This window comes from Sinocyclocheilus anshuiensis, unplaced genomic scaffold, assembly GCF_001515605.1.
Source record: "Sinocyclocheilus anshuiensis isolate Anshui unplaced genomic scaffold, SAMN03320099.WGS_v1.1 scaffold914, whole genome shotgun sequence".
Classification (NCBI taxonomy): Eukaryota; Metazoa; Chordata; class Actinopteri; order Cypriniformes; family Cyprinidae; genus Sinocyclocheilus; species Sinocyclocheilus anshuiensis.
Window position 1 is genome coordinate 608,013 of NW_015539870.1, and position 14,330 is coordinate 622,342.

Consider the following 14,330-nt stretch of genomic DNA (forward strand, 5'->3'; position numbering starts at 1 on the left):
GGGAAGGATGCTCTCCAAAATTCTATTTATTTTCATGGACTGACACTTGAACAAGAATTTACAGACTGAATAAAAAGGAATGATCCACATTTGGAGTAAAAAAAAAGCTCCTGTCTGACAGATATAGATGCTGTGCAGTGAAATAACAACACTCACCCCTTTTGCTGCCAAAATGTATTATTTACTGGCATGAAGGAATACGTCTTAGTAATCCGGCGTCTGACAATAGAAAACAAAAAACACTATCTAGACTAGCATGGACTGACACTTGAAGAAGAATTTACAGACTGAATAAAAAGGAATGATCCACATTTGGAGTAAAAAAAAGCTCCTGTCTGACAGATATAGATGCTGTGCAGTGAAATAACAACACTCACCCCTTTTGCTGCCAAAATGTATTATTTACTGGCATGAAGGAATACGTCTTAGTAATCCGGCGTCTGACAATAGAAAACAAAAAACACTATCTAGACTAGAGCATAATCCAATTACAGAGGACAACAGGAGAGGAGTCACAATGTCATTTGTATCTACAAATTCAATCTCAACCACTTTTTCGAAGGATACACAGCCTGCTTTCTTTTTATCTCAACAATTATGAAAAGTATCCTCCTTGCACCTGCCAACCGCAGGATTGTCTGTGGAATTTTCAAAATCTAATTTGAAAGGGCAGGACAATATACCTAACTTTCTCTAACACCAGAGTGTTTTGCCTACGCAGGCCACGCTGATGTACATCTCAAGCCCTGCTAAGGCTATAAGGTCTGCTGGTTAAGTCTTACTGACACCCGCTTTCTCTGTCTCTTTGTTTTCTCTTCTCCAAGCCTCCGCATCTGCGGCAGGCCCATGAATCTTAAGTGAGACGCCCACATACTGTTCCCCTCTCCATCCATTACAATTATGGTCTCCATTCTGAGGGCTATTTCTCCATTTGTCTCCAGCATGCTGCCATCATCAGTACTACTGATTTACAGTCTGCTTAAGAGTCATATCACATGTTATATCACATGAACATGCAAACATTTCAGACTGGGACAACCACTTCCAAAACACCTGCGTGATAATATATATGCATCATTTCTAGGCCACTAGTGGCACCAATTTTTGGAAGTCAGTTTCCACTTCACTCTAAAAAAATGCTGGGTTAAAAACAACCTTTTCTGTGTTATTTGGCAACCCAGCGCTGGTTAAATATGTGAGACGTGACAGGAGCAGCAAGAGCAGCCAATGGGAATCTGTGGGAAGAAAACAATAGGTTACTGTCTTAACCCCGGTTCTCTGAAACATTGAGTGGAGAGATTCACCTGCTCCCACCACAGAAAGCGCCATGGAGCGCCCGCAGGCTTGAACGGCCTGCCGAGCATTACGGAGGACGAGGTCGTTAACCATGAGGATCTCCTTCCACAAGGTTGGTGAGGGGGATCCCTTATCCATCTGTTGCCCTAAATCGTCCAAAATCTCCGCCTGGTAAGAGGAGAGGAGGGAGGAAACATTAAGGGCCCTGACAGCCAAGGCCAAGGACTTATAAGCGGCCTGGTGAACTGAGGCAGAAAAACGGTCCATTTTGTTAGGCAAGACCGGCTTCGGGGAAGCGAGCAGCCTGCCATAGATGGAGTTAAGGTGCCTGGTGATCGATGGCTCAATAGCTGGGGGATCACCCATGCCGAGAGCCGCCATATCTTTCACCTCAAGGCCCGTGAGACCGTGCTTGAGATCAAGCAGTTCGCTCCAGTTGTGTTTCATGTGCTTCACGCATGCTGGAAGGACGGGAAAGAGTTGTTTCATCAGGCCGGGAGTGGGACCCAGCAGTTTCCCGCCATAAATGTCCCTTTCCTGGTTGGTGGTGCTCTTTGGAGCCGGCCACTCAATGTTGAGGCGGCCAGCCGCTCGTTCGCACACGTCCAGGAGGATAGAATAGGGTAAGGCCACAGGGGCGTTAGCCTGGGGAACGACAGAGGGCGGGAAGGTCTCCTCATCCTCTGAGACCCCGAGAAGGGCCTCATCATCAAAAGGGCATCATCATCACCGGAACCAGCCAGTTCGTCTGTAAATGGGAGGTTGTCCACAAAGATGTGGTCAGCCTAGTTGAGGGATGTTGCACCATCATCAGATGTCGTCATCACCGTGTCCCCCATTCGAGTCAGAAAAGCCGAGCTCGACGCACTAAGTCGTGGCAACTTGAAGACGGCACTGCAGGAGCTTTTTAGGCAACATAAGACAATGGCTACAATTCTCCGGATTCTCCAAAGCCTCTTCTGCATGCTTGAGGCCCAGGCAGACAACTCAGAACGGGTGAGAGTCTCTAGCGGCGATCAGCGCACCACACACAGCCCGTGATGAGCTGTTCCCGGGAGGAGTGGCAGATTTAGAGAGCGACATATAGACAAAAAACTCAGTAAAGTCTGTGGTGGGCAGCAGTGAAAGGGGAGCAGGTGAGATAATGCAAGAGTGTGGGTGACCTCAAGACACAAAATAAAGCTAAACTTGGTTGAATAGAAGACTGTCACGTCTGGCAGAGGTTGATCTAGGGATATTTCCTCCTGAAGTGCACAGAAACTTTGTTACATATAACAGTGAAGTCGCGTCGTGTTTCAGCCCTGGTCGCGCATTCGTTTGGAAGGGAGGTGAAACATCCACGGTGGCACCGGTGCGTCGTTCGCTGGTGGATGCTGCGTTTGTAGAAGGCTAGCGTTACAAGCAGACGTTAGCTGCAACGTACATTTAAACATAAAGGGAAAATGTGAGACTACAGACGTTTTCCTATTTGTACAGTAATAATTTGACAGGAATACAAGGTAATACAAACCTTAATTTCATTCAGTAAGTTTCCTCTCAGAAAGTTTTCTCTCAGGACAGAACACAAAATGACCGCTGACCAAATGACCGCAGATTATAGATTACCCAACACTGATCCAGCGCTGGGTAGGTATTTGAGAAGGTTCATCATTTGTATTGACAGTAAAAATGACCCAGAAGTTGAGTTACAGAAAAACTACCCAGCACCTCGGTTAAAAACAATAACATGACCCAACAGGCTGAACCCAGCATCTGGGTTAAAAATAAATAAATAACCCAGCATTTTTAGTGTTCAGAGTAAAAAATTTAAAAAGAAAATTAAAATGAAAATAAAACAAAATAATATAATATAATATATTAAAAAAATGCCACTAGAGGGAATGCCTTAGAGTGAAAAATAAAATGAAATATTAATTAATTAATTAAAATAAAATAAGAAATGCCACTATAGTGGAAAACTATGGAAGCTGGTTTCACCTTACAGTAAAAAAAAAAAAAAAAAGAGAATGAATGAATGAATGCCACTAGCGTCACCAAACTATGGAAGCCTGTTTTGCTTTACAGTAAAATAATAAATTAAATAATAAAATAAATAACTAACTAAATAAATAACTAAATAAATTAATTAATTAAAAAAAGCCACTAGTGGAAACAAACTAGAGTAAAAAAATAAAAAAGGAACTTTGAAATAAAATAAAAAGTAAACAAATAAATACATAAAATTAAGTAAATTAATTAATAAAAAATAAATACATGAAATAGTCACAGTTTCAAGAAGTAGCTGCACTGTGTGATATAAAGTCACAACTGTGAGAAATAAATTTGTTGTGAGATTTAAAGTCGCATTGTGAGATGCACAGTTAAACTTAAAAAAAAAACAAAGTAACAATTTGTCAGAAATAAAGTTGCATTTATGGGACACAAAGTTGTAATTATCTTTATTATTTTTTTTACAAAAATGGGCTTTCATGCGAAATAGATGTTTAAACTCAGTAAGTTGGCCTATGAATGGCTTTCTTTCAGGATTACTTACAGGTTTGCTCATTAAACTGGGATGGGATAAAGTATTTTAACAGTAAAAAAAAAATCACCTTTAAAGGAAGGCAAGTGGAAAAGATGCCATTAGCTGAATTTTCACAATGCCCTTTAGAGTTAAAGGGCTCATATGATGCTGCTAAAAAGAACATTATTTTGTGTATTTGGTGTAATGAAATGTGTTTATGCGGTTTAAAGTTTAAAAAACACATTATTTTCCACATACTGTACATTATTGTTTCTCCTCTATGCCCCGCCTTTTTGAAACGCGTCGATTTGAAAAATTGAAATCGCATCATATGACCCCTTTAAGGTCAAAGTTTGGTACAGAAGGTGTATGCATTAACTTCATTTAATATAATGAGAGCACTTTGCACACTATCTGTACTTTTCAGCCTTGTCACAACAAGCAGGGCTAGACCAGTGCGAGCCTACAAGATAATCTTCATCGCTCCCCTGAGCCAAATCACCGTTTGAGGTCTTAATCAGGGCAGAAGGCCTCAGCGCAATGCAAAACGTAACTCCCGCACAGGACAAGCTCCAGGGAAGCAACCAGGCAAACCGGCATCTTCATTACCACACACATCTGCCTTTATCTGCCGCTCTGAGACCTGCCAAGAGCCCTTTCGTAGCCCTTTCCTGGATAATAGCAAATTGCATCTCTCTCCAAGGCGTCTGAGATAATCCTCCAGCAGAAACTTCTCTGCCACTCTCTTCTCTGTTGTTATCACGTCAATGGATTATAACACTTTTCAGGATGTTCAGATTTTGGTAAGTGCAGCTGACAAACCACTTTATCTGTTTGGCTTCATCATGAGATGTCACAAAAGAATATAAAAATAACAGAACAATATAATGACGCAATATAGTGCAAAAAGGTTAAAGATGCAAAGTCAACAAGAAGCCAGAAATGTTCTAATTATAATGCAGAGTTTATTTGTTATAAATGTTTTTATTATTATTATTATTGTTGTTGTTGTTTGAGTTTATTTCATTTTATTTTTAATTAATTAACATGTTCATTCATTAATTAAAAATTGTGTTCATGTTTTACATTTTCATTTTGAGGTACTAATGTGCCTTGCTTTACTGATTTTTACTTTGTATTTGAACTAACATTATATATTAAGTTTATTATTGTGCACAATCAGAAATTTTCAAAAAAAAATAATGTAGAGGCATGATTTATGTAAAAGCAATATTTTTTTATTTCAGTACATTTATTTCTATTTATTTAACTAATTCATTTATTCATAGTTTTGTTGATGTTTTATATTTTTTATATTGTGGTGTGCCTTGCTGTTTGTTTTTTACTTTGTATTTAAATTGTCATTATATGTGAACTCTATTTATTGTGTGCGATTAAAAATAAATGGCATTTAAGATAAAAGAGCCAGATAAACGCCATTTTCCCTTTTAAATTATTGTTTTATTTTTATGCTAATGTTAATGCATAAGTTCATAGAGTCAATTGGAGAGAGAGAGAGAGAGAGAGAGAGAGAGAGCAGGAACTGTTCTTAATCGTTCCTACAATGGCACTACCTGATTAACGGTATATTAATCAGGTATACTTAAGTTATACATATACAGTTTGTGGTTTGTGTGAGCCTTCCAAATATGAACGCAACTGGGAATTGAATTCATAACTTGGAATGTGAAAAACACCTAAGCTTAATTACTAGTACCAGTATTGGATTTAAACCGAATACACAGCACCTAAATATTCACAATATTGACTAACGTGAGGTCAATATCACACATAAAAAAGTAAAAATTTGTCTATATTTTAATACCGTTCTTAAAATAGCCAGGGGCACAAATTTGCACAGGCGCAGACTTGCTCCGTGCACCCGCCTCCATCCCAAGCCTGGACTTGCCCCAAGGCTTAAACAAAATACATACCACTCATTATGTCGCTATTCCTCACAAAGGCTAAGGCGCATTCATACGAACCAGCAAATGATGATATAGAAGCACTTTCATGTCAGTCCAACGCTTTTTTTTACTCAAATATGACATTTAGATCGCGACTAGCACTACACATGGTTACGCCTGACAGGAATGAATACAAGCTGGCCTTAAAAAACATTCATCAACTAGTAACGTTAGACCTTGAGAACAGGAATAATACCACTCAAAACTACAATTCACAGCAGCCCGATAGGAATAAATGGAAGGATGTGCCAAGGTGGGGTGACGAAGAAAGAAGAAAAGGATAAAAGGAAAACAGGCTGTTTGGCCTTCACGTACAACAAAGCACCTCTGATGTGAACAGTGTGCAAGAACGGTGTTTATGTCCTGTTGTGTTTGCTGCTGGGGGATTTCACCAGAGGCTATTATCATACAGCGATAGGCCCAAACACAGAGTTTTAAGGGACTGGGGCCTTTATAGAGATCTTTTAGTATTTGGCAGACATAATGGGAGAGAAGAATAACAGTCTCAGTCTCCCCTCAGAAAGCCCACAGAACCAGACTTATAATAGTGGTTTGAGAGAGAGCAGGAACTGTTCTTAATCGTTCCTACAATGGCACTACCTGATTAACGGTATATTAATCAGGTATACTTAAGTTATACATATACAGTTTGTGGTTTGTGTGAGCCTTCCAAATATGAACGCAACTGGGAATTGAATTCATAACTTGGAATGTGAAAAACACGTAAGCTTAATTACTAGTACCAGTATTGGATTTAAACCGAATACACAGCACCTAAATATTCACAATATTGACTAACGTGAGGTCAATATCACACATAAAAAAGTAAAAATTTGTCTATATTTTAATACCGTTCTTAAAATAGCCAGGGGCACAAATTTGCACAGGCGCAGACTTGCTCCGTGCACCCGCCTCCATCCCAAGCCTGGACTTGCCCCAAGGCTTAAACAAAATACATACCACTCATTATGTCGCTATTCCTCACAAAGGCTAAGGCGCATTCATACGAACCAGCAAATGATGATATAGAAGCACTTTCATGTCAGTCCAACGCTTTTTTTTACTCAAATATGACATTTAGATCGCGACTAGCACTACACATGGTTACGCCTGACAGGAATGAATACAAGCTGGCCTTAAAAAACATTCATCAACTAGTAACGTTAGACCTTGAGAGCAGGAATAATACCACTCAAAACTACAATTCACAGCAGCCCGATAGGAATAAATGGAAGGATGTGCCAAGGTGGGGTGACGAAGAAAGAAGAAAAGGATAAAAGGAAAACAGGCTGTTTGGCCTTCACGTACAACAAAGCACCTCTGATGTGAACAGTGTGCAAGAACGGTGTTTATGTCCTGTTGTGTTTGCTGCTGGGGGATTTCACCAGAGGCTATTATCATACAGCGATAGGCCCAAACACAGAGTTTTAAGGGACTGGGGCCTTTATAGAGATCTTTTAGTATTTGGCAGACATAATGGGAGAGAAGAATAACAGTCTCAGTCTCCCCTCAGAAAGCCCACAGAACCAGACTTATAATAGTGGTTTGAATAGTGGCCAAACTCAGAAGGCAACACTTTATAAGTTGTGTTATAGAAGGTCTGCATCTTAAACGATACATTTGAAATGTAGTAGTGGTAACCAGGGAGGGAAAAAAAACTTGGAAAAGAGTTTAAGTATTTTTGACTAGTACTTACTCATGCAGGACTTGCAATGTGGTTATTAGGGTGAATGATTGGCCCAATTAAGAGTCCAACCTCCTGGTTACTAAACATGCCTGTATCTTCTTTAGTGGAAAGTGCGTGTTATTTTTTTTAGCTTGTTTTATGGTCTGCTAGAAGAAAGGTAATTGTTCCTCAAACTGCACAGTACAGTATTTTCCAGATGGGTTTTTTTCTTTAATCATCCGAAATGTGCTGTGATTTATATTCCAAATTAAATCATGTCTTGATCCAGTTATAACACTTTTATGTAATGTTATGTTATGCCATTTGTCTAATTTAGATTTAGCCCCATATATCATAATGTATCAATAATCATAAATGTTGTAGTAATCATTAGAAACATGACACTGAACACTGAAGTTTAAAAAAACATTTTTTTTTTAAATAATATTGATAGGATCTTAAATTAAAATGTTCAGCGCTTAATCTACTTTCAACTTCCATCCAAGCAACTTCTTATTAAAGTGAGCATTTTACAGCAAAAGGCACTACGTGGTGTTTATGTTAAGCAGAAAATAAACCAAAAAAAAACACAAACACAGACTCGAGAACATAACAGCTTTATTATTTGTAATTTGAGACATACAGTGTGTATCTATATTAATAGTGTGTGCCTGATAAGCACACGAGTGTGAATGGGTTTATCAATGTTCTGCATGTTTGGTCCAGGCATTCTTACAGTGAGAGGGGTTGTACTTTTTCTCTAGCCAACCTAAATCACCGCTGCAGACCCCTGAATGTGCACTGATTTATAATTCTCCAAACTCCAAGTCCATTTCTTTCTCGATTTGTCTCTGCTACAAAATACGTCAGCAATTTCTAAAGAACTTCAGGCCCTTTCCGATCAGTCAACCCTGGGGACAACAGCACAAGCTAATCTGATCTTGCCGTTTTTGAAAAACTTACTGTGAAATTACTGACAAATACAAAACAGAGGAAAACAGAAACTAAAGGAAAACATAAAAAAAGAGACTTCGAAGATGCTATACAATAAGTACGCAAAATACCATAAGAAACTCAAAAGTGCCACACAATGGCTTGGGGATTTGTTCTGTGTAACTCCGGCAGTTCTACTGTGCAGCCAACTTCCTTATGTTGATGATCAGCCGTTTGCTGTATTCTCGGTGGTCAACCGGCTTGGCATCCACCACTGTCACTTTGATGCGAGATTCATCCTATGAAGACAAAACGAAAGGTATTAGCATCCATGTTGTTAACATGTCATTTCCTCCCTACTCTGTTCACATGGAAGAAGGTTCTTCCGGGTTAAAAATGAGGTTAGCGTATGCGCTGGTTCAAAGGTGAGTGTGGGGGTAAAAAGGGGGCGTTGTTGTAGAGGAACAGTGTTGAACCGTGTTGCATATGTGAGCGAAGTGATGAAAGGAATAAAGTGCGTTAACTGAGTAAACGTCGTGTTTATTTGATTTAACATGTCCCCAAATTTTCCAATTCATCAAAAATTAGGTTAGCGCATGCGCTTGTTCAAAGGTGAGAGCGCGGGTAAAAAGGGGGCGTTGTTGTAGAGGAACCGTGTTGAACGGTGTTGGATATGTGAGCGAGGTGATGAAAGGAATAAAGTGCGCTAACTGAGTAAACGTCGTGTTTATTTGATTTAACATGTCCCCAAATTTTCCAATTCATCCCCATCCAAGAGCAGTTGTAAAGTCTCCTAGGGAAACAAATGTTTTCTGTTTGAATATGAACTGTTCTTATTTTTAAGCACAAACCAGCTGCAAGTATTTTGAGTTATATTCATGAAGCAAGTAGAAACATGGAATGATCATGGGAGGGAAAAAAAGTGGTGTGGAGGCACAAACTAAGAATAACCTGTAAATAGACTACACTCACAATTTTGGAAAAATCTTCTAATTACCCCTGTGGAAACTCCACACCATTAGTTTAACCTAAAACCCTATTTAGTCACAAATGCAGGCATTAAACATCTTTAAATGTGATATTGCCTCAGAGACAAAGGGCAGATTAAATGTAAATCTGCCATACATTAATACGCTTTAATAAAATCATTCCCATTAAAACCCACAGGAAGCAAAAGCAATCAAATGAAACTACACAAGCAGCATTTTGAAGATTGTGTTGTTTTGGCATTGCAGAACTGCAGAACACAATTTTAAAATTCTCTGACATTTTCAGTCCCCCCCACCCATGAATAGGCAAACCCTGATTGTATTTATTCAATCATGACTTCACTTTATAGTACAAAATGGCCTCCATTTAGTCAGATTTTCTGAATCAACTGAATCAAACTGAGGACAGTTTACTCCTAACATGTACTCTTCATGTACATACCTGGAGAAAATCCTAACCCTTATAAGATCCATATTTTCATACACCCAAGTTAAAGGTGGCCTTCACGAGTGCTGACTGTAGCCTTGTATTCTGATTTCATTACCTGAACATTTAATTTATCGATCTCCAGCAATGTGATGGCTGGGAATTCGGATACTGAGCATTTTAAATACTAATATACTAATTTCCCTGCAGAATAATAAGTCACATTACACAGAGACTGACTGCAGCACCACTATATGCCTAACTCGCTTAAAGAAATAAGCTAGCCAATTTAAAGCTATAATTGTATGTAGCTAATATGAAATGGAGTCAAATTTAAGTTAATTTGAATTTTGAGATGTAACATGAATCTCAACTCTGATAATAAGAAGAAAGTTAATAGAAGAAAATGCTAAAATGTTGTTCTCTGCTTTAGATTTGTGAGCAGGTGTGTTTGAGGAAGGCAAATGGAGTAGGTGGTGTTCTTGGCTTCAGGTTCACAGAAACAACCCAAACATCCTAAATATTCACAGCTAATCTATCAACGTGGTTCTCACACGGCTCTCGTGTGGCACGTCATGCGGAGAAAGAACAAGGCGCAGAGCAATTTTCATCAGCAGCAGTGATTTCCATAAACCTCAATCACATCAAAACGTGTAAAAACCGTTATGTACGTTTTGTTCAACTTCGAAAAAGATTCCTTCATCCCTGTTTTGTATGCAATTTCAGCAAAATGTTTTGGCTTAGAAATTAATGAGTGGAGGGGAAAAAAGATATACAGTAGGGGTCTTCAACATTTTTTTAGGCCAAAGACCCCTTTGGTGGATAGAGATGGAGCAGTTTGTTACAGTATAAAACGGTGCATTTTACACCTAGTCTATAATAATGTGCAAATATTTATGTACATTTTAGTTTGAAAGTTTTAAAAGAAGTCTATTATGTGCATCAAGGCTGCATTTATTGACTAGAAACCATTATTTTGAATTAGAATTGCACAATATTACTGTTTTCTATCAAGACTATATTTTAAAATCTAATTTATTCCTGTGATGGCAGAGCTGAATTTTCAGCAGTCTTTCGTGTGACATGATCCTTCAGAAATCATTCTAATATTCTGAAGAATTCCCTTTTTTTTTTAGAATTGTTTTTTTCTCAATAGAAATTTAAAAAAGAACAGTGTTTATTTAAAATAGAAACCATTTGTAACATCATTAAAGCATTTACTGTCACTTTTGATCAATTTAATGCATCCTTTCTGTATAAAAGTATTAATTTCTAAAACAAGAAACGCCTTGTTGACACCAAACTTTTAAAATTTAATGTAATGCATACATTTCAAATCCACAAAAATAACCACTGATGTACAAATTTATATTTTAATTTTACTTAATATGTTTTAATGTATGAGGGACAATGAAACATTCTTCATTTTCTTAAATACAACATAACTTTTCATAAAAAGTTAGTATGAGATCCATCTGTAATTGCCAGACACCCTGCTCTACCACTATTGCCCACATGTGGAAGGGCCCTGAGATTTTTTCTGTTAAACTTACATTGTAGGTCTCCATCTTCACTCGGTTCCGGAAGACAAAAGTATTGAAGTTTGCATGCAGAAAGACCTCATCAAATGCAGCTTCATTCTGTAAAAGCAAGGCAAGACAATAACGTAAGAGGATTACAGACAACACATTGTAAAAGAACATTGTTTGTCTCTTAATATAAAACACTTTATGAGAGATTGAATCAACCTCTTGGAGTAAGATCTTGTTAAAAATCCTTGGCCTTAAAAGCCTATTTCATAAACACGCCACAGAAAGAACTCCAATTCGGACACAATGTACTGCTTCTCAGAGCGTCTTTGTAATATGCTGGCCAATACTCGAGGCCACACTTTCATGTACCACACAGATGGAAAACGTATAAGAATGAGAAGTAGACAGGATGAAGAAACTCACTGAGTCCTTGAGTTGGCCAAGATAACCTGAGTTTTGGCCCAGGAGGGTCTCTGCACTGTCCTGAAAGCAAGTCACCCATTGGTTGTCTCCAAAATCAGCAATGTTGGCCTGACCGAATGAATGAAAGGACAATTAATAAAAAAGCACAAAACAATCATTCCACCCCCATTTCTATCCTGTCCTGGAATTCGAGATGCAGCTCTTAAATACAAAAAGGGGCAATCAACAAAACAACGTCTGAGCTGACTAACAGAATGTGGCCTCCAATGAACGATGCATTTAGAACAGGAAAACAACAACAAACTCTGGTTACTAATTCATTTTAGAAATTACTATTTTCAAAGAGCAGAAAGGGGATGGAAGAGATATTTAATTTAGGACACCCAGAGAATTCTGACTGGAGGAGGTTAATGTGTTATTTCAGAAGAGGCAGGGGAGCCAAGGGCAAGTCCCTTACCGAGAGCATGAGACGATATTTGAAGTCGGGGAACTCTTTGTCGCATTTCTCACAGCGGTACATGCCATTCTGCTGGTCCACCACCTTCTTGTTGCAGTCTTTACTGGGACAGGCCTGATACAAGCAGTTCTCTTTACGGATGTAGACTATGGTGGCGATGCAAGAAAAATAATCAGCCTGGGAAGAGAAGACAGTTGACATTGCTTAAAAAAAAAACACTTTATACAAGCGCAAAAGGAGACAGTACTGTTTCTGCAACACAAAGCTGATTCTAATAAACACAGTAGAAGTTTATTACAATTTTGCACTATAGTAAAGAGAGTTGGTGTGTCCAAATTTTTGACTGGTACTGCACATTCTAACTACCACTTCTATGGTATAAAATCCCTAATGTTGTTTGTTAAGTGGTAGCTGCAGAACTTGCATAACATGACATATAGTTTAAAAAAAGAAAAACTAAATGCAACATGCCTGCAAAATGGGCCAAGCAGAAAGGCAAAACAAAAACTCGCCTATATTCATTTAAAGGTGGGATATGCAAAACCGGTGATATGCATAAACATTAAAAGGGCTTCTGAACGGGGCTGAAGGCAGAAGGGAAACAGCAGCCGTAGAGCACCTGGAGGGGAGGTCAAAGGCTCTGTGCTAAATGTATGCAGAAGAGACAATGGGAGGACAGGAAGTGCACAGCCACTGGGGCTGGAGATGAAAAGGAAGACACCGATACTAGGAATTATTTTGTGCAGTTGGCACTTCCTGCGAAGACGGTACACTCAGATATCTCAATGACTTTTCTGAAAGCTTTAGAGGCACAGACACCATGTTTTTGTTGTGAGAATCATTAGATGTGTCAGATAAACTACTATCAAACACAAAATAACAGCATAAAGAGTTTGTTTGCATGTAAAATATCTGTATTTTTTCATGTTAACTACCATTGATCAAGCTCAACCATTCAACCCTGTAATCAAAGTTATTGCAAGAAAAAAGGTCAACCAAGCATTTCTTCAATTTATGGGAAATACTTTTATCAACTACAAACCAACATTCCAAAACCTACTGATTGCTTGCTTAAAATCAATATTTGTACCAGTGTTGTGAATTTTACCTTATTTGTTTGGTTTATTTTGGATTTTGTTTATTGCTACAAACAAATGGGTTTTAAAACTAATTTAAACGGGTAACAGGGTTGGAAATTCTTATACAATTAATAGAAAATAAAATATGCAATTTCAGGTCCTATTCTATAGCCTTTTTGTGGAAAATACCTCATCTAGAAGGTAGAGGGGGTTCAAATAAATGAAAAATTGAGTGTTTGAAAGTGAGAAATTAAATGAGGTTAAAGGGGTCCTATTATGCTTTTTCACTTTTTGAATTTTAGTCAGTGTGTATGTTTGGGCATAAAGAAGATCTGCAAAGTTACAAATCTCTCAAAGTCCACTCCAAAGGGAAATATTTAGTTTTTAAATTCCTTTTCAAAAATTACAACGAACGGCTCGTTTGGACTACAGCGTTGTTTTCCGGGTTTTGTGACATCACAAAGCGGTCCATCAGAATATAATTAAAATAATTCCCGCCTACGGAAACTCAAATGATTGGGGGGTGGGGAGGGGCGAGGTCGTGGTTAGAACGCTTGGTTGATTGCATCAGACAAGACGACGACGACGAAGAAGTGCTGCTGTAGCGTCAAGTTTTCGCAAGTTATTACACATGCACCTGAATAATTCAGTATGTAAATATGCATGTTACAATTATGAAAACGTTTTTATAATAAATTCCTGACAGTATAATACTGGACAATGATGTAATCTGCAGAATTTACACTTCAATTATGAGACTACAGTGTTTCCCATACATTGAAAGCAGCGTTTGTGAGCGGAGCGCTGCTTCATGTACAGCGGTTACCAGGGAAACCTCGATCTCTACCACTCCAATAGCACCTCCTGCTGCCAGAGAATGAATTTGCATATACAGTGGGTACGGAAAGTATTCAGACCCCCTTAAATTTTTCACTCTTTGTTATATTGCAGCCATTTGCTAAAATCATTTAAGTTAATTTTTTTTCCTCATTAATGTACACACAGCACCCCATATTGACAGAAAAACACAGAATTGTTGACATTTTTGCAGATTTATT

The 14,330-nt window shown here is 38.3% G+C and overlaps 1 protein-coding gene across 1 annotated transcript in view; it reads right to left on the reverse strand.

Moving 5' to 3' along the window:
- Window positions 1-8,387: 8,387 nt before the first annotated feature.
- Window positions 8,388-14,330, reverse strand: part of LOC107685155 (replication protein A 70 kDa DNA-binding subunit-like) — a 26,569-nt gene continuing 20,626 nt past the window's right edge. Inside the window, exons 15-18 of the mRNA XM_016481673.1 lie at window positions 12,194-12,370; window positions 11,737-11,844; window positions 11,335-11,421; window positions 8,388-8,664 (exon numbers count right to left, since the gene is read on the reverse strand). Of these exons, the coding sequence (XP_016337159.1) occupies window positions 8,560-8,664; window positions 11,335-11,421; window positions 11,737-11,844; window positions 12,194-12,370 (477 nt within the window). The 3' untranslated portion in view covers window positions 8,388-8,559. The remainder of the gene's footprint in view (window positions 8,665-11,334; window positions 11,422-11,736; window positions 11,845-12,193; window positions 12,371-14,330) is intronic.